Source organism: Cnephaeus nilssonii (genome assembly GCF_951640355.1).
Source record: "Cnephaeus nilssonii genome assembly, chromosome: 7".
Classification (NCBI taxonomy): Eukaryota; Metazoa; Chordata; class Mammalia; order Chiroptera; family Vespertilionidae; genus Cnephaeus; species Cnephaeus nilssonii.
In genome coordinates this window covers 93827501-93852687 of record NC_137078.1, presented here as the reverse complement: position 1 = coordinate 93852687, position 25187 = coordinate 93827501, and the positions used below count along the sequence as shown (strand labels likewise).

Below are 25187 nucleotides of genomic sequence, written 5' to 3'. Positions count from 1 at the left end.
ACTCCTGCCCGGCAGACAGAGCAGTCCTGGGTTAGCGCTGAGGTCTCTTCCGGCTTGGAGAGGCCATGATTGAGCAATCCTGATGCTCGGACTGTGGGCCAGCGGGAGAAGGGACAGTGGGCATGGTGACTCAGTCCTGGCCCCGCGTTTTAGCAGCTGTCTGACCCTAGGAAAGTCGCTTTACCTGAGTCCTCTGTATGATGGAGATGAAATAATAATAATAATAATAATAATAATAATAATAATAATATCAGCAATGATACTTAGAGCCTGCTCCACCCAGTCACTGCCTGGCGCTTTACATATGTTAACTAATTCTCTTAATAATTCCAGGAGGCAGGCATTATCATCCTCCCCATTTTATAGATGGGGAAACTGAGGCACAGAGAGGTTAAGTCACTTGCCCCATGTCACACAGCCAGTGGGGAGTGCAGAGCCAGGATGCAACCCAAACCATTTGGCCTTTTGTTCCCAGGGCTCTTGGGAAGATTGGATGAGATTGTGCATGCAGAGCACGCAGGTGAAACCTGGCCTGTGGTGAACATTCAGTTATGGTGACTGTCACCATGATTATCATCGTTGTCACCATATTGAGGCTTTATCCTGACCCTGTGGGCAGCCTCAAGTGTCCCCAAGCTTGCCGTACACTGGGGAGCGACCTCTGAACAGTATTGGGAGAAGGAGGAGATGAGAAAAGAGACCTCAGCATAGGCTGAGCAGTCAGGGCAGGCTTCTCGGAGGAAGGGCACCAGCCAGAGCCTTGAAGGATGAGCACAGGCAAGACCCTGGGCCGCTCTGTCTGAGGCAGCGGATTAAATCCTGTCTTCCCGCCTCGTGCTGAGTTGGAGATGGCCCTGACTAGGCGAGGGGGCTGTTTTCCCGAGCAGGGATTCATGTGCTGAGCCACGCCCCGGGGATGAACGGACAGGCAGGGTTGAGAGTCGCTGCCCACGTCACCCCTTGCTCAGCAGAGGTGGTCTAATGGGGTGAAAAGGCTTGGGCACCTGTGGGCCAGTGACCCCGAGGTTTGGTCCGAGCTCTGCCACCATTTGAAGTGTCATTTGGAACAACCTCCTGCTCCTTCCTGGGCCTCAGTTTCCCCATGTACCCTGAAGAGCAGTGGGTTTCAAGCTCTGCTCCCAGGGGCCTCGGATGTGACAAAGCAGCTCCCCGCTGTCTGCAGCCGATTTTCACGCGAGAGCTCTGACGGCCGTGTGGAGCGGGGCCCTGGGAGGCGGCACTTCTCCAGCTCTTCAAGACAAAGGTGTGGCCGCACTTTCCTGGGGCGGGAAGAACGCGGGGTTAAGGAGGGCCAGTGGTGTCCTGACCCTGGTTCTGTTGAGAGGCCAGGATCTGGGAGCCTCACTGAGCGGGAGGAGCGGCTGGTACCTCCCCGAGGAGCCAGAGCTGCCTGGGCCTTGGTCTCCCCTGCCCCTGGGGGCCACTCGGTGGGGCCCTTGGTGGTCATCTTGTGGACCTGTGTGTTTCCAGCTACAGGGGCCTTTCCTGTCAGGTCCTTGGCTCGGAAAGTCTGCTTTTGTCTTCCCAGAGGTCGATGGGTTTGGGTTTGCAAGGGAGTGGGGACAGAGCGGGCCACGAGTCCTGGCTGTCACTTACTAGCTGTGTGACAAGTCACCTGTCATCTCTGAGCCTCAGTTTCCTCATCTGCAAAGTGGGGATAATATGGCCATGGGAGCCGCCTTCATCCCATTCTCACCATCGAAGGGAAGACACGAGACACCAGGGGAGACCTGACCTGTCTTGTTTCCCAGGACGGGGTGGGCTCACCCGGAGTCATCCCGTGTGCCCCGGGGCACCGGCTCCAGCATTGCTGAGACAGCCCACCCTCGGCTGTGCTCTGGCTTCGCTGGGCGTCAGGGTGGTTTTGAGTGCAGGTCCCAGGGCCCTGCCTGCAGCACTTCTGGTTCTGGAATCACCAGGTGGGCCCGAGGTTGGGCACTGCGAGGGTGACCAGCTGTCCCAGTTTGCCCAAGACCGTCTAGGTTCCAGCTCTGCGAGTCCTGCACCCCAGGAAATGCCTCCATCCCTGGCAAACCCCCTGCCGCGCTTCACCCTCCGTTCCCCGCCTCCTAGGCTGGCTGGGAGGGCTTGGTGCTGGGGGGCCTTGGCCTGTCCTGTGCGCGGACAGCCTCGTCTGGGGAGGAACCGGGGCTCCGAGCCACAGGCACCTCCTGGGGCTGGGCCGGGGGACACGGGCTAGAGCAGCTCGAGGTGGCCTGACCACTTCCGCTGACTTCCAGGAAGTGGGACACCCAGATCCTCCCGTACCTGACACAGGTCCTCCCATCAGCCATCCCTTTGATCTTCCTAACACACAGCTTCCCTGACGGGGCATGAGCACTGCCCTGGGGGTCTGAAGCCCTACCGTCTAGTCCCTTTTCTCCGAAGCCTCAGTTTTCCCAGCAGTGAAATGAGGGCACGGGTTCAGGTGACCCTGACTTTCGCTCACCCTGAGCATTTACACCCCCCGCCACTCCTTTGATCTTCTCATTATCCCCCTTTATAGACGCTGGCACTGAGGCAGAGGGAGGCCGCCCCACTCCCTCGAGGTCACACACCTAGTGAATGGCCAGGCTGGGATTTGGACCCAGGTGACCTGGCCCCAAAGTCCACAGGCTTAACCACCTCCTAATCAAGAGCCATCGCTGGCCCCCCTTTACAGAGGGGTGGGATGAAACAGCTGGTTTTGTTTATTAAACTTGACTTCCGCAGGCTCCGTGGTAAAATGTCTTCCTCACAGGTGTGTCCTCCCCGTCTCGGTTCACCTGCCTTCCTCAGGGGAGCCTTCGCAGACACCCTGGCCCACGCTCTCAAACCGCCTCCGGCTTCCTGTGCCCTAATCCACTTTAAGAACCCCTTCCCCATCCTGGCAGGCAGTGTTCCAAGCCTTTCCTCCCAATGACCGCATTTGAGCCTCATGGTGGCCAGTGAGTTTGGCTAAGTGGGGGGTCATTATCCCACTTTATAGGCGAGGTGACCGAGTGCAGGGAGGCCAGGCGACTACTCAAGGTCACCCGGCTGATGACTCCTGACTCTGGTCCAGGCCCCACCCCTGACCCTGTGGCCCTGAGCCCCATCTGGCTGCCCTGGGCAGAGCTCTGTCCTCAGCTCCCAGTGGGATCGAAGGCTCTGGGGAGCACAGTGCCTGTGTACACAGTGGGCGCCCCTCAGACAATAAGAAGATGACCAGACTGATTTCAAACAGGTCTCCCCGACGAGCTGGAGTGGGGAAACGCAGTCCCAGGGTCAGATAACATCACAGACTTCTTAATTCCACAGTTAATGCCTGGGAAACTCACAGGGGAAATGTGAATGAACATGGAGCCTTGGAATGCAAGACGGTGTATACGTTTGTGGGTGGTCGAGGCTTGACTCCCAGGAGCTTACTGGGAGGATCTGAGAGGCCTGGGGTGGTCAGGGAAGGCTTCCTGGAGGAAGCAAGACTTTGAACCAAAGCTCAAGCATCTGAACAAGGGCTGACCCCTCTAGCACTTCCCATGGCTCCCTGTTCTTCCCAGGTCAGTACCGGAGGGCACAGAGATGTTCGAGGTCTACGGGACCCCCGGCGTGGACATCTACATCTCTCCCAGCTTGGAGAGGGGCCGGGAGCGTGCGGACACCAGGCGGTGGCGCTGTAACGCAGGGCTGGAGATCATCGTGGTCATGAACTCTCCCAGCAATGACGTCAATGACAGTCATGTGAGTGGGTCCCTGGTCTGGGGGCAGCGCGGGGAGGCAGTGATGTAGCTTCACTGGGCCCCCTTTTCACCCGGAGTACAGAGTAGCATGGTGAGTAAGTGCCTGGCCCTGGAGCCAGCCAGCGCGGCGACTTAAGGACACAAAGTGTGGCCCTAGCCAGTGTGCTCCATGGATAGAGCATCAGTATCAAGGGTATGTACCTCGGCTGCAGGCTTGATCCCCCGCCCTGGTCAGGGCGCATGTGGGAGGCAACCAACTGATGTGTCTCTCTCACATTGACATTTCTCTCTCTCTTCTCTCCCCACCCTTCCACTCTCTCTAAAAATCAATAGAAAAAGATCCTCAGGTGAGGATTAACAAAGACAAACAAACAAGAAACCGAAGTGTGTGGCCTTGGCCAGTGGTTCTAAGTGGTTAGAGCATTGAGCCCACGCCCTGAAGGGCTGCAGGTTTGATTCCTGGTCAAGGGCAGGTGCCTGGGGCAACCAGTCAATGTGCCTCTCCCACATCGATGTTTCTCTCTCCCTCTCCTTCCCCCTCCCTCCCTTCCTCCTTTCCATTCTCTCTGGAAAGCAATGGGAAAAATATCCCCTGGTGAGGATTAACAACAACAACAACAAAAACCACCACCAACAAAAAACCAACAATACACACAGTGTGTGTCCTTTGCAAGTAGGTTCCCCACCTGTGGGCTGAGGTTGCTTAGGTTATCCCTGCAGCTCTGCGTGAAGGAGAGAAAGCAGGGACCAGGGACAGGGAGGGATGCTCTTTCTGGTGAGACCCCCTTCCCACGGTGACATCTCCCCAAGTTGCCTCTTCTTCCTCTAATCTACTCTCTTCCTGTCCCCATTCCCTTCCCGGGGGCATAATGACTTCCCTTCCCTCCTCTCTCTGCTCACTCAGCTAACGAGAGTGTCTTTAACCTGCCCCAGCTGTAGGCAACATCCTGGCCCCAGGGCAGGATACACTTAGAACGGGGGAGAAATGGGGTGGCCCCTGAGCTTGGCACAGGTGATGCCACCTTATATGGCTGATGGGAACCAGGACTTGTCATACGGGAGCGATGGAGTTACACTCCATGTCAGGAACGATGTTTTGGAAAACTGTCCCTTTAAGAGCACTGACCATGAGCCCATCCAGCCCTCCCAACAAGGTGGCTTTGATGCATCAGGCTCCTACTGCTTTATTGTCCTCACCGTCTCCGGCCCCGCCTTAGACAGTTACTGGGTGCTGGCTGTGGGCCAGCACTGTGCTGAGCATGTCACACGAGTTCCTTCCTTAATCCTCACAGCCTATAATCACTCCTGCAGGTAGGAACTGTTATTATCCCCCGCTCTCGAGCCAGGAAATTGAGGCCCAGAGCCGATAGGAACTTTTCCCAGGGTAGTTCCACGTGATGCATCTGAATCTGAGCCCTTACACAATGCCGCCTGCCCACCGCTTACGATAGCTGATGTCTCCTGGCACTTTCTGTGAGATCAGTCTTTTACACGTGTTGTTTTAGGCTGCACTACAGTCCTCTGAGCTACGAACCTGTATGGTCCCAGTTTGCAGATGAGGAAACTGAGGCGGCTGGGAAAGGTGAAGGGCTTTGGCCAAGGTCACACAACCCAGAGGTGCTGGGCTCTCTGAGACCAGGCCTGTCTGACTCCCAGAGATAAAAACATTGGCTTGGAGAGTGTCCCAAACCCTGCCCAGTCTGAACGCTCCGTTGTGCAAATGGTGGGATTGAGATTGAAAGGGGAGAGGGGCTTGCCAACATCACACAGGAGTCATCGGCAGCACTGGGACCAGGTCTCCATAGAATTCCTCACAAGTAGGCCCATTTTACAGATGGGCCAACCAAGGCGTGGACAAATAAATGGCACAGAGGAGGCTAAAGGAAGAGCTGAGTTGGTAAACTCAAGTTTAGTGCACAGAGATCTCCTCCCCTCCTTGCCAGATATTCCAAGGCCTGTCCTTTGGGGTGGGGGCTCTTGGCTTCAGCCAACATGACCCTGGGCCCATCTCTCCACAGGTTCAGATTTCCTACTACTCCGGACATAAGCCCCTGCCCCTGGCGTACACAGTGCTCTACCTCACCTGTGTTGGTAAGTTGGGGGCCATGGTGAGGCTATGGCCACGGGGCGTTGGCCAAAGGCAGGATGGGAAGTGGTTGGGAATGACACTGAGCAAGGATCTTGTTACCAAAATCAATGAGTTTTATTTTTCTTAAAGTCAGAAGTGCACATTTTAAATTTCAAACAGTGAAAAAGAGTATATAGTTGACCCTTAAAAAACATGGGTTTGAACTGCATGGGTCCAATTATATATGGATTTTTTTTTTTCCAATTGACCCATTCAGTTCAAACCTGTGTGTTCAAGGGTCAGCTCCATGGTTGGGAATCTGAGTCTGCAGAGGGCTGGCTGTAGTTATTTGTGTGAGGTCAGTGCCCCTAACCTCTAAATTGATCCAAGACTACAGGTTCCCCAGGCCCAGCATCCTTCTAAGACATGCTGTGTTTATATAAGTAGACACATGCATGCGTGTTTATTCCCCCTTTTCGTAAGCAAATGGAAGCATATATAGACATGTAACTGGACCTTGCTTTTTCCAATGTAAATTTTTTTGGGCTAATTCTCTACAAACTGATATATAAACTCCATGCAACTATCAGACAGGAAATATAAAGTGATTAATATGTTAAAGGCTTAGAGGAAAAGGTGGGTAACATGCATGAATATACGGGGAATTTCAGCAGAGAGATGAGAACTATAAGAAGGATTCAAATGGAAATGCTGGAAATAAAAATCCGACGAAACGTGTTTTTGATGGGTCCATAGGTAGACATGGCACAGCTGAAGAAAGAATTGGTGAACTCGAAGACAGGGCAACAGTTACCGAACTGAAACACAAAGAGAAAGAAAGAATGAAACGAACAAAATAACAGAACAGAGATTCAACAGCTCTGGGCCAGTATCAAACAGTCTAAATAGAACGTTATAGGGCTGACCTCATAAATCTCATATGGAAGTGCAAAGGGCAAGAATAGCCACAACAATTTTGAGGAAGAACAAGAGGGAGGGATACATGGTACCAACCGCTTTTCTCCAAGTTGTAGTAGTTGAGGCAGTCTGATTAAATACAGACCAGAGAACCAGTAGAGAACTGGCCATAGACCCCTGCGCAAATGGATACCATGTGAGAATCAATAAACTTGGAACCATATCTCGTACTATACTGAAAAATAAATTCCAGATGGGTTAAAAATCTTTTTTAAAAATATATATTTTTTATTGATTTCAGAGAGGAAGGGACAGAGAGATAGAAACATCAATTATGAGAGAGAATCATTGATTGGCTGCCCCCTACTGGGGATCGAGCCCGCAACCCTGGGCATGTGCCCTTGACTGGAATCGAACCCAGGACCCTTTGGTCCGCAGGCCGACACTCTATCCACTGAGCCAAACCAGCTAGGGCGGGTTAAAAATCTTAAGGTGAAATCAATATTTTAGAACTTTTAGAAGAGAATATCTGTAAACTCAAGAAGGTCAAGGTTGTCTTTAACAAGGAAAAACAATAGCACAGATCCTAAAGGGAAAGATTGATAAGTTAGGCTGCATTAAAATTTAAAACTTCTATACAACAGAGGAATCCAACTCTGGACTGGGAGAAGAAATCTGCAATGCATATGGCTTCCTTGGAGCATAGAGATTATGGAACACTGCCATCAATAAGAAAAAAAGTCAAATGACTAGAAACAGGGGGAAAACATGAACAAGCAATTCACAGAAGAGAAAGCCCCAGGGATCAGGGCCCAAAGGAAAAGACGCTGAGCTTAGTGCTGCCAAGGCTGTGGAGCTGGGAGCTCCGTGCACTGTGGGTGGGAGTTTGCACCATTATGGTGGAACAAGCACACGGAGGGAGAGCAATTAGCAAGAAAGTTAAAAATGCTCCATCTTCAGGAGGCATTTTAGAAGCAGAACTGCTGAGTTATAGGAAATCCACATTGTACATTTCGATAGATATTGCCAAATTGCTCTCCAAAAAGACAGCACCACTTTATATACCTGCCAACAGCATGTGGGTGTGCCTCGCCAACACTGTGCACCATCAGCCTTCTCCCTTTGTGCCAGTCAGAGAGGTTGTATCTCATCGTTGCTTTAATTCGCCTTCTTTTAATTAGGACCGAGGTTGGGTATCTCCCTGCCTCCCCCTCCCTGAACACACACATGGTTCATTGGAAAATATACACTCAGAAAAGTGCAGAAAGCTTTATTTTTGTATTGATTTCAGAGAGGAAGAGAGAGGGAGAGAGAGATAGAAACATCAATGATGATAGAGAATCATCCTGCACCCCCCCACACACACACACTGGGGATGGAGCCTACAACCCTGGCATGTATCCTGACCGGGAATCAAACCGTGACCTCCTGGTGCATAGGTCAACCCTCAAGCACTGAGCCACACCGGCCAGACAATAAAGCTTTATTTTATACACACACACATAATGAATAGTTACAAAGCAAATGAATAGCCATCGCCCAGGTCAAGAAATGGAACATGACTAGCACCCCAAAGTCTCCCCCAAATATACCTGTCTCTGATCTCTGGCCTCCTTCCTGTAGAGGTAGCCACTACCTTGTGATAGTATTTTCATGCTTTTCTTTGTGGTTTTGTCACCTGAATATGCATACCCAAATAATATAGTCTATTTTTGCCACTCTTTGAACTTCCTATGGATGGAATCACAGTGTACATATTATTTTTCGGGTGGGACTTCTTTTGCCCACATTCTGTTTATGGGATACATTCATTCACTTGTTGCATGGTGGTTGGGGATCTTTTCAAGTTTAAAAGTTATTTCAAATGTTTCCTTCTTCCCCTCCCTCTACCTCTCTCCTGTGAATGCCCCATTTGTGTTATAAAATCTCCCCCAGTTCTAGGGAGACATGTTCAGAAAGTGAGATGGAAGCTGGGATTTTAAGAGTATGAGATGAAGGTGAAGCCCAGACAGGCCACAGCCGGCAGATGGCGGAGCCCGGATTCACATCCACGTCTGCCTGACACCGAAGTCCAGGCTCACTCCCCCATCCCAAGGAGATGAGACAGCTACACACAGACCAAGAATGCCAGGGCAACCTGAGCTCAGTGCAGGGTGTGCCCCAGACAGTGAGGGCTGTAGGGATACAGAAGAGGGAGGGATCAGGGAAGGCTCCCTGGAGGGGGCAGCATTTGTCCTGGGCTTTTACTCTGACCCTGCTTCCTCCCCAAGGCTGCTTCCTTTCCCCAGCCCAGGGAGAGAGGCTCCAGATGCCCCCACCTCTGGGCAGGGTCTTTTCCGTTTGCCCAGCCCCAGGTGGGCCCTGAGAGCAGAAGGTAGAAGGTGAAGGTCATAGGCCTGTGTTGACCTCCTGGCTCCCCTTGCAGACATCACTCTGGATTGCGACCTGAACTGTGACGGCAGGCAGAACGGAAGCTTTGTGGACAAGGTAGGACATCTCCCCTGGGCCCAGAAAGGGGTGTGGAGTCTGGAACTGCTCTAGGCTGGGTTCATAGAGGCGAGGTTGTGACAGGCACCCCCTGCCTCCAGCCGATGCCGAGGTCAGGGGAGCCAGGCATGGTGGGACGCTTCTATTACCAGGAGAAAAGTCATCACCAGGGACTCTGAAGCACACACGTGCTCAGCGCTAGGCTAGGCCTTGCTCTGTGCGAACGTCCTTCTGTATTTTTCAATCTAGGTTGGGGGTCAGTAAACCTTTTCTGTAAAAACAAGATAGTAAATATTTTAGGCTTCACAAGCCATACAGTCTCTGTTGCGGCTACTTGATTCTGCCATTGTTGTGTGAAAGAGCTATAGTCAGTATGTAAACAAGTGCATATGACTGTGTTCCAATAAAACTTTATTTACAAACACAGGCCAAGGGCCGGATTTGGCCCATGAGCCATAGTGTGCTAACTCCTTGATCTAGGTGTAAAGGGAAGTCTACCAAGTATGAAACCGTTAGAGAACTTGGGGCTGAATTGTGGTGGCACCTCATGTAGTAGGAGTTTGGAGGAAAAGGTCAAGGTGGGCTGGGTGAGGGAGGAAGATTTTCTGGAAGCAAGTCCACTTGAGCTGGGCTCTAAAGGGATGTAAAAGGGAGGGCAGTCCCGGTGGAGGGAACAGCAGGCGCTGAGGCTGGAGGGAGGGATGGACTTAGAATTAGGAGGTTGCCTGTTGTGAAAGAGGACAGACAGCCACGAAAGACAGCTGCCAGTTTGGACTTGATGATGTGGGCAGTAGGGAGCCATTGCTGTTCATGTTCTTTCTTTTTAAAAAAATAGTTTTATTGATTTTAGAGAGGAAGGGAGAGGAAGAGAGAGACAGAAACATCAATGATGAGAGAGAACCATTGACTGGCTAGCTCTTTGTGCCCCTCACTGGGGATCGAGCCTGCAACCTAGGCATGTGCCCTGACTGTGAATCGAACCGTGAACTCCTGGTTCATAGGTTGATGCTCAATCACTGAGCCACACCGGCCGAGCCACTGCTGTTTCTTGATCAGGAGGCGCTTCAGTGAGAGTGGACCTGTCCTCAGAGGGCAGCATGGGGTTGGCCAGCCAAGAGGATGCTGGGGAGGGAGGCACAGGTTTGGTCCCACCCCCCCATCACCAGCTTTGCTTTGTCATTGGCAGCGCCAGTGGGTCTGGGGGCCCGATGGGTATGGGGCCATCCTGCTAGTGAACTGTGACAGGGACGATGTGAACTGTGATGACCGGGACAACTGTGACCAGCACGTACGCTGCCTGCAAGGTGAGGGGCCCAGGGCAGCCCGTGGCCCTGGGTGTCCGGGGTCACTGCTCACCTGGTTTGTAGGGGCTCCAACCCATGGGCACGGCCCTGAAGGCGGAGCTCGGGGCCAGAGGTCCAGCTCCCAGACACACCTTGACGATTCCCCAACCTGCCTCGGGCTGGCAGCTGCCCCCCGCAGCATCCCCGGTGCCGTGAACGCCCCAGGGTGGAACTCAAGAAAGAAGCTCCCACCTTCCTCTCCCTCCAGGGTAGCAGGGGATGCTACCATTATCTGAGCACCTACAGTGGGCCAGGCCCTCTCCCCAAATTCTCTGTCTGGCTCCCCAGACCTGGAAGACATGTCCGTCATGGTCCTGCGGACCCAGGGCCCCGCTGCCCTCTTCGACGACCACAGACTCGTCCTCCACACCTCCAGCTACGACGCTAAGTGGGCACGGGTCTTCCACGCCTGCGGTGAGTTCACGCCCCTCCCCCGCTGCCCGGCGCCAGGGGACAGCGCTGCCCAGGCTCCCGGGTGCCCTGGGGGCCGGAGGAACAGTCAGATGCGTGAGCTCTGGGCCTGGCCAGCTGGCGTCTCCAGCACAGGCGTGGCCCGAGGTTGTTTTATTGGATGAATGAATTTTTAAAATGTATTTCAAACATTTCATGTTTAGAAATGTTTGCTCTCAAAATATTTCAAACATACACAAAAGCAGGGAGAACAGTGTAACGAACCCCCAGGGGCCAACCCCTCAGATTCAGCAGTGATCGCTCTCGTCCTTCTTGCTTCATCTATCCCTCGCTGTTTACCGAGGTGTTCCTCAGCCAGTCCCGGGCACCACGGGCGTGGGCCCTGTAGCATTCGGGGTGCATTTCCCGGAGAAAAGCCATGACTACTTCACGTAGCCACAATGCCAGTATCGCAAGTCGAAGCAAGGATGTAAAAGACCTTCTAGCAATACAAATGGACACAAGTAATAAGATGCTCTCTTTTTAAAAAGACCAAACAATATAAAAGCATCTAGAGTAAAAAATAAGAGTCCTCTATCCCTAACCCTCAACCTGACTCTTAAAATGTGTTCACTGTTAAGGATCCGGTATGTGTTCTAACTGCTTTTTCTATATGTACTAAATGTGCCTCTGTGTGTGTGCATGCATGTGTGTGCGTGGTGTGCCTATCCTGCTTTCCAACCTGTTTCTTTCACTGAACTCTATACTCGGCCCCTCTTTCTGTGCATGTATCTGGTCTGCTTCATTCTTTTCCCCAGCTCCATAGCATTCCGAAGCATAGAGATGCTGTCCCCTACCCTGTCCCCTGGGTCATTCGGCTGCTGATTTTACAATAGGTTCATTGAGGGCAGGGACCTAGCTCGTGGCTGTATCCTGAGTCCACAGCTGTGCCTCAGAGGTGCATAGTAGGTGCTCAGTAAATGTTTGTTCGACGAACACGTAAACAACCAGTGAAGACCCTTGTGTGTGTGTTTTGTAGGCAAGACACCTAGAAGTGGAACGGCTGGTTAGGGGTACACATGACTTTGTTAGATGCCGCCAACTTGTCCCCCACCCCCAGCCTTGCCCACACGGCGTATTAAGCACCTTCCCCCCCTTTGCCAGTGGGAGGTGAGGCGCAGGAATTGTCTGGCCTGCCTTTTGGGTGAGGTCACGCAGCTCTCCTGCGTCCCTCACGCTCCCCGGGCCCCCCAGGGAGTCACAGCTGCTACTTCGGTCCCCTCCCAGGTCCCGAGGACTCGTGTGAGGCCTACAGGCATGTGCTGGGCCGGGACAAGGTGTCCTACGAGGTGCCCCGCTCCCACGGGGACGAGGAGCGCTTCTTCGTGGAGGGCCTCTCCTTCCCCGACGCCGGCTTCTCGGGGCTCGTCTCCTTCCACGTCACCCTGCTGGACGACTCCAATGAGGTAGGGGTGGCCGGGCAGAGACGCGGACAGAAAGGCTCTGTCCTGGGAGAGACGGGCACTGCTCGTGGGAAAGATCCCCCCCCACCCCCCTACCCCACCCTGTCCTCTCTAGAACCCGAGACGAAGCGCTTGCTCAGGGCCCGCGGGTCGGAGTGAGCCCGGCCTCTGGACCCCCAGCCCGGGCTCTGTCCTCTCTGCTCTACCCCTGCAGGATTTTTCCGAGTCCCCGATCTTCACTGACACGGTCGTGTTCCGGGTGGCCCCCTGGATCATGACGCCCAGCACCCTGCCGCCCCTCGAGGTGTACGTGTGCCAGTGAGTCTGGGGAACACGGGCGTCCTTCCGACCCGGGTGACCCCCCCGGCCTGGCTCTGTCCTGAGCCACTTGCCCGGCTTGTCTGCAGGGTGAGGAACAACACGCGGTTCGTGGACGCCGTGGCGGAGCTGGCCATGAAGGCCGGCTGCAAGCTGACCATCTGCCCACAGGCCGAGAACCGCAATGACCGCTGGATCCAGGTACCACGCGCCCGGGCAGTGCCCAGTCAGGACACCAGCCCGGAGGGGAGGCTGGCCTGTCCCCACGGGGTGGGGCAGGGGCTAATGGGGAACACCCAGGAGGACCTGGGCGCTGGGTCGCCCTCCCCGGACACTGCTCTTTCTCATAGACCTAGGGCTCGCCCTCTGTCTCCAGAACTTTCTGGAGACCCAGGAACACACTGACGCTGGATTCAACACCCATTCACCCCCAGGATCTGGGCTAGGCACTGGGTTGGCCACACACGCCCTGCCCTTAGCAGCCTGGACCAGTGGTCCCCCAGGGATAGTGAGCCGTCTGAGGCATTTTAGATGGCCACCCAGACGTGGTGATGTTACTGGCTCCTGGCCCCTATGGGAAGGAATGATCTGGCCCCAAATGTCAATAGAGCCGAGGCTGAGAAGCCCCAAGGTGGTGAAAATCCCAGCTCTCACCATCTAAGATGCGGCAGGGGCACCAGCTAAGTGCCACCTGCAGGAGGGTTTGCAGGAGGTGGCATCCCCTCTGTCGGGGGATCAGTGATGGCCTCCAGGAGGAAGGGCGTCTGAGCTGGACCGGACTTGGCAAATGGCTGGGAGATGACTTCTGCCATTCAGTGAGCGCTTACTAGCCAAGTGCCATCGCCATAGTGTCATTCCATCTTCTTGACAACACCCTGTCATTACCCACCCGAGGAGCTCTCAGGGGTGCAAATGCCCAGGGCCAAACAGCTAGTAAGGGCCATGCTGGGACTCAGGGGGTGATGGTCCGGGCCAAGGAGCAGCATGTGCAAAGGCCCAGAGGTAGGAGGCATGAGAAAGAATGTCATGTGCTCACTTTGGCCAGGGCCAAGGTTCTGTCAAGGGTAAGAGTTGAGGAGGGAGACCGTGACTGCCAGGCTAGGAGCTGTCATGGCTGGAGGTTCCTCCGATGAACCAAGTTTATTAATGAGACAAGTCGGATTGGATTCTGGCTGTGCTGCTGACTGGCTGTGCACCCTTGGACAAATAACGAGACCTCTCTGTTCCTCGCTTTCCTCATCTGTAACACAGGGTAGTAATAGTGCCTCCATATAGGCGTGTCAGGGGGATTAATGGAGTTAATACCCACCAAGAGTCTAGGGCAGGGCACCTAACAGTGAGCTTCTCATTGGGTTTGTAGGTTGTCTATGCTGGGCCATCTTTGCCTCCAGGACCAGAGGGGTCAGAATTGGCTTGGACACGTTTATGAGTCTGAGAAGGAGGCAGATCTGTATCTCCTCAGGTCCCCTCAGCCCTGTCCAGCGGTCAACCCCTCATGACCGCATGTGGAGGCCAGAGGTGCTGGCTGATGCCCAGCGCCTTACTTGTCCAACCCGGGCCACCCTGAGTCCTTCTCGGTGTCCACTCTGCCCTGACCCAGCACGGGGACACCGCCAAGGTCGTGTCCATGTTCTCATTCATTCCTGGCCTTTCTTGCTGTGTGACCCTAGGCAACTGTACTCCCTCTCTGAGCCTCTAGCACCTCCTTCACCCCCAAGGGCAAAGTTCCCCAAGGCAGAGAACGCCCGAGAGCAGTCTTCCCTGAAGTGCCTAGTGCCAAGCAAGCGTGGGAAGTGGTGGCTTCCACAGCGGCGTCTCTCTCGTTCGCAGGACGAGATGGAGCTGGGCTACGTTCAGGCGCCGCACAAGACCTTCCCGGTGGTCTTCGACTCGCCCAGGAATGGGGAGCTGCAGGACTTCCCTTACAAGAGAATCCTGGTGAGTGGTCCAGGGGGCAGCCCAGCCCTGGGGGTGCATGGACATGACTCCGAGGGGTGTGGAGTACAGGGGGTAGCGCTGGGAACCGCGATCTTTAACAACAGGAGTAGCGTTGCCAGGTAACATGTAGGAGATGCCCGGTTAAATTTGGATTTCAGATAAGCAATGAGTATCTTTTTGGCGAAAGTATATCCTCAACATTGCATGGGACGTAGTTATACTAAAATATATTTGTCGTATGTCTGGGATTCAGATGTAACTGGGCATCCTGTATTTTTATTTGCTCAGTCTGGCGAGGGGAGCAGGGCAGCGCAGCTGCTAAGAACACAGGTTTTGGCATCAGAACAAGTCGGCTCTGCCACTCACACGCTGTGTGACCTTGCCTGAGTCACTTTCCCTCTCTGAACCTCCGTTTCCTCATCAGTGGAACTGACATGCTGGCCCTGGCCTCACAGGTGCTGGTGAGGCTTCTCCATCTGTGCAGGGGGAGCCTGCTGGTGTTGTTGGTGATAGGGTAACTGTGGCGTGATGGGTGCTGAGCAGGATCTCCTTGAAGAAGGAGGGGAGTTTCCATTGGTGCCTAGAGAACGGGGCCCCTCCAACCCCCGCACTGGATCACACAGGTGGTCGGGGCTCTCCCCTCTTAACACCCTTCTGAGAGGTGGCCCGGGAAGCTCTCTCCTCTTCCAGAGCTGAAAGCCTGAGGCTCAGAAAGCCATCAACAGCCTCGTGGCCCCCAGAGACAGGCCACGCTAGAGCAGCCAGATGCCTGCCCTTGGGCTGGACTTGGCAGAAAGTCTGTGCAGAGGAAGCGGGTGGCCATGGCCTTGGGCTCCGTGTCTAATGGAGTGGGGGGGGTGCAGGAGCAGCCAGGGCCCTCTCTGCTGTCCCCCTGTGACCATGGGGAATGACATGCTCTAACATGGCAGCAGGGCCAGAGGGCCTGTGTGTGTCCCAACTTGGGCCCTTGCGCACGCCTGAAATATTGAGTAGATCAGATCCCAGTCTTGGACTCAGTATTTCCATCTGAAGAATGGGCAGGCACCCCTGCCCCAGCTTTAAGGAATTCAGAACCCAGAAAGTTGCTTCAAGCTCTTCATGATGGCCATCTGCCCCCCTCGGCCACCCTGACTCGGTTTCCCCATCAGGGTCCAGATTTCGGCTATGTGACTCGGGAGCCGCAAGACAGCTCTGTGTGTGGCCTGGACTCCTTCGGAAACCTGGAGGTCAGCCCCCCAGTGGTGGCCAACGGGAAAGAGTACCCCCTGGGGAGGATCCTCATTGGGGGCAACCTGCCTGGGTGAGAGAGGAGCAGGGAGAGGTGTTGCTGGGATGGAGGCTGAGGGCGGGGGGGTGGTGATGGTGGCTGGGGGGTGAGGGGCTACTAAAATGGTAGTCCTGGATACAGGGGGAGGTGTGGCAGGGAAGGCAGTGGGCTGTTCACCAGACACTGTCCACCATTACCTGGGAGTTTGAGAAGTAGCCTCAGACTCCCCAGGTAATTGAGCAGGGCCCAAGAGGTCCTTCAGCCCTTTTATTTTACAAGTGGGCTCAGAGAGGGTGAGTGACCTGGGAAGGTAACACAGAACACAAAGTTATAACTAGACTTACGTCTTCCCATTCAGAAAATAAGTAGATGTTACTACCAATTAAAAAAGAAGAAAAAGCTTAAAGTCTCAACAGTCCTTGGAGAAACTGCATTTAAGTCAGAGCTTGTTTATACTATGATATAAATGACTAATATCAAATCTTTTCCTGAGAGCAGGAGAAGGGAGATATAGGACATGAAAATTGAAATGGCAGTAACGCATAGAGAATAACAGATTATGTCTTTATTCAAACGTAACACCTGGGTACCAATGGAAAAGAGAAGGGATTATATGATAACTAGAGGCCTGGTGCATGGATTCATGCACCAGTGGGGCCCCTCGGCCTGGCCTGCGGGGATTGGGCTAAAACCACCTCTCCGACATCCCCTGAGGGATCCCGGATAGGGCACAGGCCAGGCCGAGGGACTCCACTGGTACACGATAGGGGCTGGGGAGGGATCGTGGGAGGGCTCCAGGGCATGTCCGGCCCTTCTCACCCAGTCCTGATAGGCCAGACCCCAGCAGCAAGCTAACCTACTGGTCGGAGCATCTGCCCCTGGTGGTCAGTGTGGGTCATAGCAACTGGTCAAATGGTTGAACAGTAGGACACTTAGCATATTGGGCTTTTATTATATAGGATGGTCATTAGTTATGCAACAGACCAATGCGTAGAGTGAACCAAATTCAGCAGAGTAGTTAGAACAGACTTGGGGTCAAATAACAGGTGACTCAAGAAGCTTTGGGGGGGGACTAACTGCCCTCAAACATATGATCCCACAGAAAGAGGAAGTTAGATATTTTTTCAGAAGGCAAAGAAGAATGGGATCTAAACTCACTACCGTAAAATGCTGGGGCCATAAGGCCCTCCAGGGGGATCTTGTCCGCCTCTCCCCACTGATGTGCAGGGGCTGAGGCTGCAGTGAGAGAAATGTAAGACAAACTCAAGGAAAGACCACCCGACCACCCAGCCATGGGGGTGGAATGTAGGGGTGCAATCAGTCTCTTGGAGAATGTGAGGATGGGGTGCGAGGGCGGTTCTGAGGATTTGCCTGGGTGATGAGCCCTGGTGTGAGGGACCTGTCCTGTGTGCCCCCTGGAGAACTCACCTTGGGATCAAATGCCATCTGTATGTATGTATGTATGTATGTATGTATGCATGTATGTATGGTACTTCCTGCTTACAAAGGCAATGCATGCTTTTTGGTAGATATTGCAGGCAGCTTGAACTCTTGTCTTTCCATTGCTGCATAGATATTTTTTTAGTTAAGCAATCCTTTTTAAACCCCTTGGGCCCCAGGTCAAGAGGCCGCAGGGTCACCCAGGTGGTGCGGAACTTCCTCCACGCGCAGAGGGTGCAGCCCCCCGTGGAGCTCTTCGTGGACTGGCTGGCCGTGGGCCACGTGGATGAGTTTCTGAGCTTCGTCCCGGCCCCCGATGGGAAGGTAAGGGCCTGGTGACACGACGGTTGGCGTCTGGGCAGGGGATGAGCTCCAGGGCCCGTGCTGAGGAGTCTGCCCTCTCCGCACAGGGCTTCCGGATGCTCCTGGCCAGCCCCAGCGCCTGCTTCAAGCTCTTCCAGGAAAAGCGGAAGTGGGGCCACGGCAGGGCCCTGCTGTTCGAAGGGGTTGTTGGTGGGTACCACTGTCCCTCATCACAGCCTTCAACCCCTCCACACACACCGTGACTTGGGGGAGGGCTGGCAAATTTCAAAGCAGGGCTGTCCGCCTCAATTCAGGAGCCCTCACCCCTGCCACTGCTCGCCCTGCTCCTCCAGCCACCATGGGCCACGGGGGCGGGGGGGGGGGGTGGTGGGCAGAGCTGGCAGGACAGCTGGTGGACGATGGGCTTGGGATGGGCAGGGACAGAGTGGAGACCGGGCCAGCCTCATGGGCATGCGACCAGGGTAGCCCACAGGGCCCTCTGCTCAGCGGGCCCCTCCCTTGAGGTTTAATGCTCTGTTGCCACTGTCCTGAAATTCTGAATAATTTGTGCTTTGTGAGTGAAATCCCATTGGTTGATGGAGCATCTAATGGGGGCTTGGAGCCTGGGCTCATGATGGCCCCGTGAACAGTCCCGTCTCCTGCCACCTCCCAGGGATGAGCCCCTTCTGCCAACTCCTCTGCTCCTTGGCGCCCAGCCCCAGGCTCCCCGCCCCGTCCCTGCCAGGTGACAGCTGCAGCCGGCCGACCCCTGTGGGAGCCTGGGTGTGGGGAGGGCTGGGCACATGTCCCCTCAGCATCTGGGGGAGGGGCTGGCCTCAGTGGTCCCCGTCCTGGACTGGCAGCTCCATGGGGCACTGGAGATGATAATGGTGGGGATGATAATGCGTGTCTGGCGGGGTTGCAGCGAGGGTTGAATGAGGTACCAAAGGTAGAGCTCCGACCTCGGGTAAGAGCTGGATAAATAGCAGCTGTGAGAAGTGTGCGCTGCTGGCTCTGGCCTCCCCTTCCCTGTCCAGCCCTGTCTCCTCGGGCACCCCGTCGAGCAGGCAGGAAAGCCAGGCCTCCGGGGAGCTCCATGCTTCACCCCCTGGAGCGCAGGGACAGGGTTCAGTGGTGGGCGGGTGGGTGGCCCAGCCCTGCCCCTCCATGAGACCGAAGAAGAGGAATCATCACCCAGTGCCCTGCGGGGAGGGGAGTTGTAAACTTCCAATTAAAGGCATTACCACTTCCAATGAACTCAAGCAAAGGTCTAAGTTCCTAGCGCTGTGGTCCCCTGCCCCTCCCACCCCTTCTTCCCCTCCCACCCCTCCCACATCCAGACTTGCCCTGAGGCCAAGCTGAGCTGCTGACTCTGCAGGACCAGTAGCTGCGAACTTGGCCCCTGCCTGGCTGCTTCCCAGAGCAGGGGGCCCTCACTGCTGGCGTTGTTCCTGCCCCCCTCCCCGCCCCCTCTCTCGCCTTCACAGGTAACAACCAGGTCAGCACCATCTCCATCAACCAGGTCCTCTCCAATGAAAACCTCATCAGCTTCAATAAGTTCGTGCAGGTACAGTGTCCCCATTGGCGGAACCCAACCGGAAGCCAGGCACGGGAGACCTGATTCTCTAGGATGGGCCTCCCAGGGCCTGGAGCAGAGGTGTCCAGCGTCTGGGTCCTGCGGGCACAGAACCAAGATGGGGTTGGACAGCAAGGCTTGTGTCAGGGACAGTGCCTGTACCAGGAGAGAGGAGGGGCTGGGGGAGACGGAGGGCTGGCCCTGAGGGAAGGAGGGGCTGGGGGAGATGGAGGGCTGGCCCTGAGGGAAGGGGGGGCTGGGGGAGACGGAGGGCGGCCCTGAGGGAAGGAGGGGCTGGGGGAGATGGAGGGCTGGCCCTGAGGGAAGGGGGGGCTGGGGGAGATGGAGGGCGGCCCTGAGGGAAGGGGGGGCTGGGAGAGATGGCTGAGGCCGGCCCTGAGGGAAGGAGGGGCTGGGGGAGATGGAGGGCCGGCCCTGAGGGAAGGAGGAGGCAGGCAGGCTGAGACAGACACTGGGGAGTCACCAGTGTCTCCATGGTGTTCAGACCATGAGACTGAAGGAGTTCCCTGAGGAGGGAAGGGTCTAGAGAAGAAAGAGGGTCAAGGATGGAACCCTCCGGAACGCTCTCATGTTGAGCCCCGCGAGTGGGACAGGACCTTGAGGGGTGGGCCACAGGACAGTGTATTTGACGAAGGGATGCAAAGATAAGGTTCGTGGGGAGAGTTGATCCGTTGGCACCGAGGCAGCCCGCCTCTCCTTAACCGGACATGACCCCATGGGGCCCGCAACACACATGGCAGGGGCTCCCCAACTCTACCTCCCTCTCTCCCCAGAGCTGCGTCGACTGGAACCGGGAGGTGCTGAAGCGGGAGCTGGGCCTGACGGAGCGGGACATCGTGGACATCCCCCAGCTCTTCAAGTCCGAGAGGAGAAAGGCGGTGGCCTTCTTCCCGGACTTGGTGAGGCCGCCCCCGCCCCCCGTGACCTAAGGTCTCCTCAAGTTAGGCGTCAAGCCTCCCCTCTGCCGAGGGGCACGCTGCTGGGTCGCTGCCACGGTTAAGGTTGGGGTTGGGGTTGGGGTGGCAGAGAGCAGCAGGGTCCCATCACGGCCAGCAGAAGGGCTGCTAGTTGGCTGATGGTCGTGGTCACTACAGATGCTCACTGGCCAAGCCCCTTGCTCAAGGGCCATCAGGGACGGGCTCCGCCTGCTCCCAGGGACCCCCTTATATTTGCGGGGTGAACGGATGGTTACCCGAGGAGGTGTGTGTAAAGCCCGCGGCATCAGCTGGGGCCGAGGTGCCCATTCTGCTCCTCGTCCCGGCTCACAGCGCTTCATCCATCCCCCACACACTCGGGTACCCCGTGGGAGAGGCAGAGATGATGGAGGCTGCTCCCCGCTCTCACGGAGCTTCCAAGCTCGTCCCGAGGTGGGAGGCTTCCCCTCTGCGGACCTGTCCCAGCGGTCTATCTTGTATAATAACGTGATGTGGCGGTTCAGAGGTCGGACAAAGCACTTGCAGCCTAACAGGCAGGACTGAAAGTCCAAGAAGGCTTCATGGAAGAAGTGGCCTTTGGTTGAGCCCTGGGGGTTCCAAATGTGAACTTGCATCTGGAATGCCTGGACCACTGGGGCTCCACCCCAGGGGTTCTGATTGAGCAGGTGTGAGGCAGGGCCTAGACACGCTACCTTTCCAACCAGGACCCAGGGGCCACCGATGCTGCTATCTGGGGACCACACATTGAGTAGCACTGCTAGAGATCACCCAGGTCCCCTCCCCACCACCCTTCCCCCTCCCCCCTCCCCCTCCCTCTCTATCCTCCACCCCCATCCTCCAGAGAAGCACTTTCCCATCATCAGAGCCTTGCAGAGAGCCTGTCCGAACCACCATTGCTTCATCCCCCCCACCCCCCACCACCACCGCTTTCCTTCCTTTTTCTGGCCTTTGTGCCTTGCTCCGTTTCCCCACCTGCAGGGCCTCTCATCACTCCGCTTCCTTCCTGCACATTCACGGCAGCCTTGCAGTTGTGTATGTGCTCCCAGAGCGTGTGCAGAGGCTCAGATGCTCGTGTTTGCAGGAAACAGGGCCACCTGAGCCAGCTCCAGCCAGAGAGGACGATGTAGCACAAGGACCCCTGGAACCAGCTCTCATCTCTGTGTCCATTCCCATCCCTCATCCCCTCCCGCTTCCTCCCTCTCCCCGCCTCCAGCGTGGCTTCCTTTGCCTCTCTGTCCCTGGGGGTGAACAGGAGTGTGACCGCGCATTATAGATACAGACACACAGACTGACTTGACTCCTGCCACGTGAGCTTCAGACATCCGAGAGAGGGAATCTGATTGGTCCCGCTTGGCTCAGCTATCTACCCTGCTCCACAGGCTAGGAGGTGGGAGTCTGTGGCACAAGCATGGCAGCCACCACAATCCCCCAATAGGAAGAGCAGTTGCCAGAGAAATAAGTGCTGGTGAGCCGGGCAGACGCTCCACGGGAAGGCACAGCTGGCTAGAGGTCCTACCAGCCCACCTTCCTCTCCCACTTCCTGAAAGGGCGAGTGGCGATTTACAAGGCTGATTCATTCAGGTCCTACCAGGTGTAGGGAAGGTGTCAGGGTAGGAGCCAAGCATGAACTGCCGCCCCTGACCCGGGACCTCCCCGCTCTGCAGGTGAACATGCTGGTGCTGGGCAAGCACCTGGGCATCCCCAAGCCCTTCGGGCCCATCATCAACGGCCGCTGCTGCCTGGAGGAGAAGGTGCGGTCGCTGCTGGAGCCGCTGGGCCTCCACTGCACCTTCATCGACGACTTCACCCCGTACCACATGCTGCACGGGGAGGTGCACTGCGGGACCAACGTGCGCCGGCAGCCCTTCTCCTTCAAGTGGTGGCACATGGTGCCCTGAGCCTGTCCCGCCCACCCTCCTCTCCCCCTGGGGTGGGCCACAGGCCGGGGGGATGGAGACTGAGACAGGCCCCTGAGGGAGTGTCAGGAGACCCCGGGTGTCCAGCTGGAATGCCGAGCGTGACCCGCCCCTCTCCGAAGCCGTTTTCCTGCAAGTGTTCACGCCTCACCAGCAGCCCATTTGGTTCTCAGGCTTGATGCCGCCCGGCCTTCCAAGGGGACCTCATTTCTTGTGGCCTCTCATGCAGATCAACGAGGCCCATGGGGACTCCGCCACACATCCCCACCCCCAGAGCCTTCCCGTGGAGCCGAATCCTCTTTGGGGCCTAGAGACATCCATGCATCTCACCTGCCCTTTGGCCTGTGTGTCCGATGGCGGAAGGACCTATGATTCCGCTCTGGTCCTGATTGCCTCTCTCTCTGCAAGGGACCCGCCCCGAAGTCAGTCCTTCCCCAGAGGAGAGATTCCGCCCGCAGCCTCACCCGCAGAGAAGGAGCTGGAGGCCCACTTCGCTTGAGGGGGGACCATCCCTCCAACGGCCACGCTCCTGACCAGGCCTTGAACTCTACCCCGCCCCGTGCCCAACATGAGCTTTCTCGTAGTAGGAGGAGCTCTCGGCGTGGGTTGAAGAAATGATAGTTGTCCCTGAGCTTTATAAACTCCCCATCATGTGCCATTCAGAAACCTGACTTTGTGCAAAAACCTCCTGGAATGTCTTGGAGATGAAAGTACCTGGGGGATTCCTGGAGGTTGGAAAGACAGTGGGTGCAGGGGTGAAACATCCTCCATGACGCATAGGTGCTTTGTTGGCCCTGGGACCTCGCTCTGCAGGCGGGGACACCCCCGGCAGGAGTTAGCCCTGCTCTGCCTCAGAAGGGGCCGACAGGGGTCAAACCCATAGAGCTGGCTCCGGGAAAGAACCCTCCGAGTGCAGGGGGAGCGGGAGAGAGAGCGGGTGGTTTTCTCCAGGTGTGTGTCAGTTACACATGTGTTCTGTAGGGTCCAGCTGTGTTCCCATCACTGGCGAATAAACCCACAGAAGCACGAATGGTTTGCGTCTCATTGTGGCCCTTCTCTGGGATTCCAACCGGGCAGTGAGAACAGGTGCCTGCAGCTGAAGCATGTGCTTGCCTGCCCCCTTAGGAAGACTATGAGATTGCTCTGCCTTCGCCACAGGATGGGTTAGGGCTGGCATGGACCCATCAGTGCAAGCCCAGGGGTCAGCTGCCAGGCTGCAGGACCCAGTGGGCCTGGCAGGGCAAGGGGCGGGGCTGTGGCCGGAAGGTTGCGCGGTGAGTGTGGCAATGGGGGAAGCCGATGTGTGGGGAGCATGGGGCAACCTGCTGCGGGCCCTGAGCAACATCCCCTTCCTGCCCGTGGGGAGGCCTCAGGAGCCCCTAAAAGGCCAATGAGCTTGCTTCAGAGCCCCAGGAAATCACGGTCTCTGCTATCACTGTCCCAATAGCTTTATAAACTCCCCATCAGGCTGCCATTCAGAAATCTGGCTTCGTACAAAAACCTCCTGCAGTTTCTTGGAGATGAAAGTATCTGGGGGATTCCTGGAGGTTGGGAAGACTGTGGGCAGGACAGGACAGTAAGAACAGTTGGCCCTGGGATGGGCAGGATGGGCTCGACCATGTCCAGGCACTCTGCCCACACACCACAGGCTCCAGGGGAAGCAACATGGCACAATGGAATGGCCACGTGCCTCAGAGTCCAGTGATCCCATGCGGAACGGGTACTCTCAGCTGTGCACTTAACCTCTCTGAGCCTCAGTTTTCTCCTCTGCGAAATGGGCATAATTGTGCCTGCCCCACAGAGCTTGCATGGGATTTAAGTGACATGATTAGTGACATGATTTAAGTGCCTGGCACTTGAGTAAGTGCTCAATAAATGATGACTATTGCTATGTCACATCCCCCAGCCCCTCCTCTAGCCACTGCTCTTTAGATAAATTCCCAATTCCTGCATTCTCATCGGGGACAAAGGTCCTTTGAGATCCAGAGGGCAGATGTGGAAGGGAAGGAAGGAAAGACTGTCCTGGCAACTTTCAGATCGTATCCTGCTGGTCTCAGCTATTTATTTATTTATTTATTTATTTATTTATTTATTTATTTATTAATTATTGGTTTCAGAGAGGAAGGGAGAGGGAGAGAGAGATAGAAACATCCATGATGAGAGAGAATCATGCATCGGCTGCCTCCTGCACACCCCACACTGGGGATCGAGCCTGCAACCCAGGCATGTGCCCTGACCAGGAATCAAACCCTGACCTCCTGGTTCAGAGGTCGTTGCTCAATTGCTGACAGCTTTAAGAGATGAATCAGGAAGGAGGCTCCGGCCCAGACAGGAAGCAAAGGCCTGTCTTTCTTGTGAGGATTTACAGCTCTGGGTGGCACTGAGCCTGCTCGACTCACACTTTATTCTGAATTAGGAATAAGTAACTGCAGGGCCTTGGAAGGAGGTTGCCCAACGCTGGTCTCCTGCACCTTGGCCGGTGGCCCCGGAGGGTGGGGGTGTCAGGCTGGGGTGGCTGGGGCGGCTGGGGCTCAGGCAGATGGCAGGAAAGGAATTCTGGATGACACACAGAGCCTGTGAAAATAGTCACTACAAAGTCAATGTCATCCCACAGCTCCTGCAGCGTAATGACGGTGGGTGTGCGCCACGTGCCGGGCATGTGCTGGGCACTTCACACACGACATACATCATCTCCTTTGCTCATCACAACAGGCTAATAGGCAGTTACCATGACTGCCCTCACATGACAGGTGAGGAGACCGAGGCACAGAGAAATGAAGGAACTTGCCCGGGCCACAGAGCGGTGAAGTGGGGAGACAGGTTTGAGCTTAGACAGGTGACCTTCACAGCCTGGCTTCTTAACCAGCCACTCCAGCAGGTCTGAGCACTTTCCACCCACTGGGAGGAGGGCTGTGGTGTCTCCCACTTCTGCCTATTAGAATCACCTGGAAGGCTTTATAAAGCGAGCAGCGTGAGGACCCCCCTATCAGAGACTCTGTCTGGATACAGCATCAGTGACCCCCCCACATGTACTCCTAAGCATCCCTGCCCCTCCCCCTCCCTAGTAACCCTCTTCTCCATCTAG

General features: G+C 55.6%; 1 protein-coding gene across 2 annotated transcripts in view; it reads left to right on the top strand.

Annotated features, from left to right (window-relative positions):
* Positions 1-25187, top strand: part of PADI3 (peptidyl arginine deiminase 3) — a 32223-nt gene that overhangs the window by 3843 nt on the left and 3193 nt on the right. The window contains exons 2-16 of one of the 2 annotated variants that reach the window (XM_079776240.1): positions 3540-3720; positions 5738-5810; positions 9131-9192; positions 10379-10496; positions 10824-10949; positions 12213-12391; positions 12603-12706; positions 12796-12907; positions 14537-14644; positions 15793-15944; positions 17531-17675; positions 17762-17864; positions 19142-19221; positions 20025-20150; positions 21851-24178. In XM_079776240.1, coding sequence (XP_079632366.1) covers positions 3540-3720; positions 5738-5810; positions 9131-9192; positions 10379-10496; positions 10824-10949; positions 12213-12391; positions 12603-12706; positions 12796-12907; positions 14537-14644; positions 15793-15944; positions 17531-17675; positions 17762-17864; positions 19142-19221; positions 20025-20150; positions 21851-22084 — 1903 coding nt within the window. In that variant the 3' untranslated portion in view covers positions 22085-24178. Of the gene's footprint in view, positions 1-3539; positions 3721-5737; positions 5811-9130; positions 9193-10378; positions 10497-10823; positions 10950-12212; positions 12392-12602; positions 12707-12795; positions 12908-14536; positions 14645-15792; positions 15945-17530; positions 17676-17761; positions 17865-19141; positions 19222-20024; positions 20151-21850; positions 24179-25187 lie in introns of those variants that run through there. The other variant, XM_079776241.1, reaches the window with a different exon arrangement.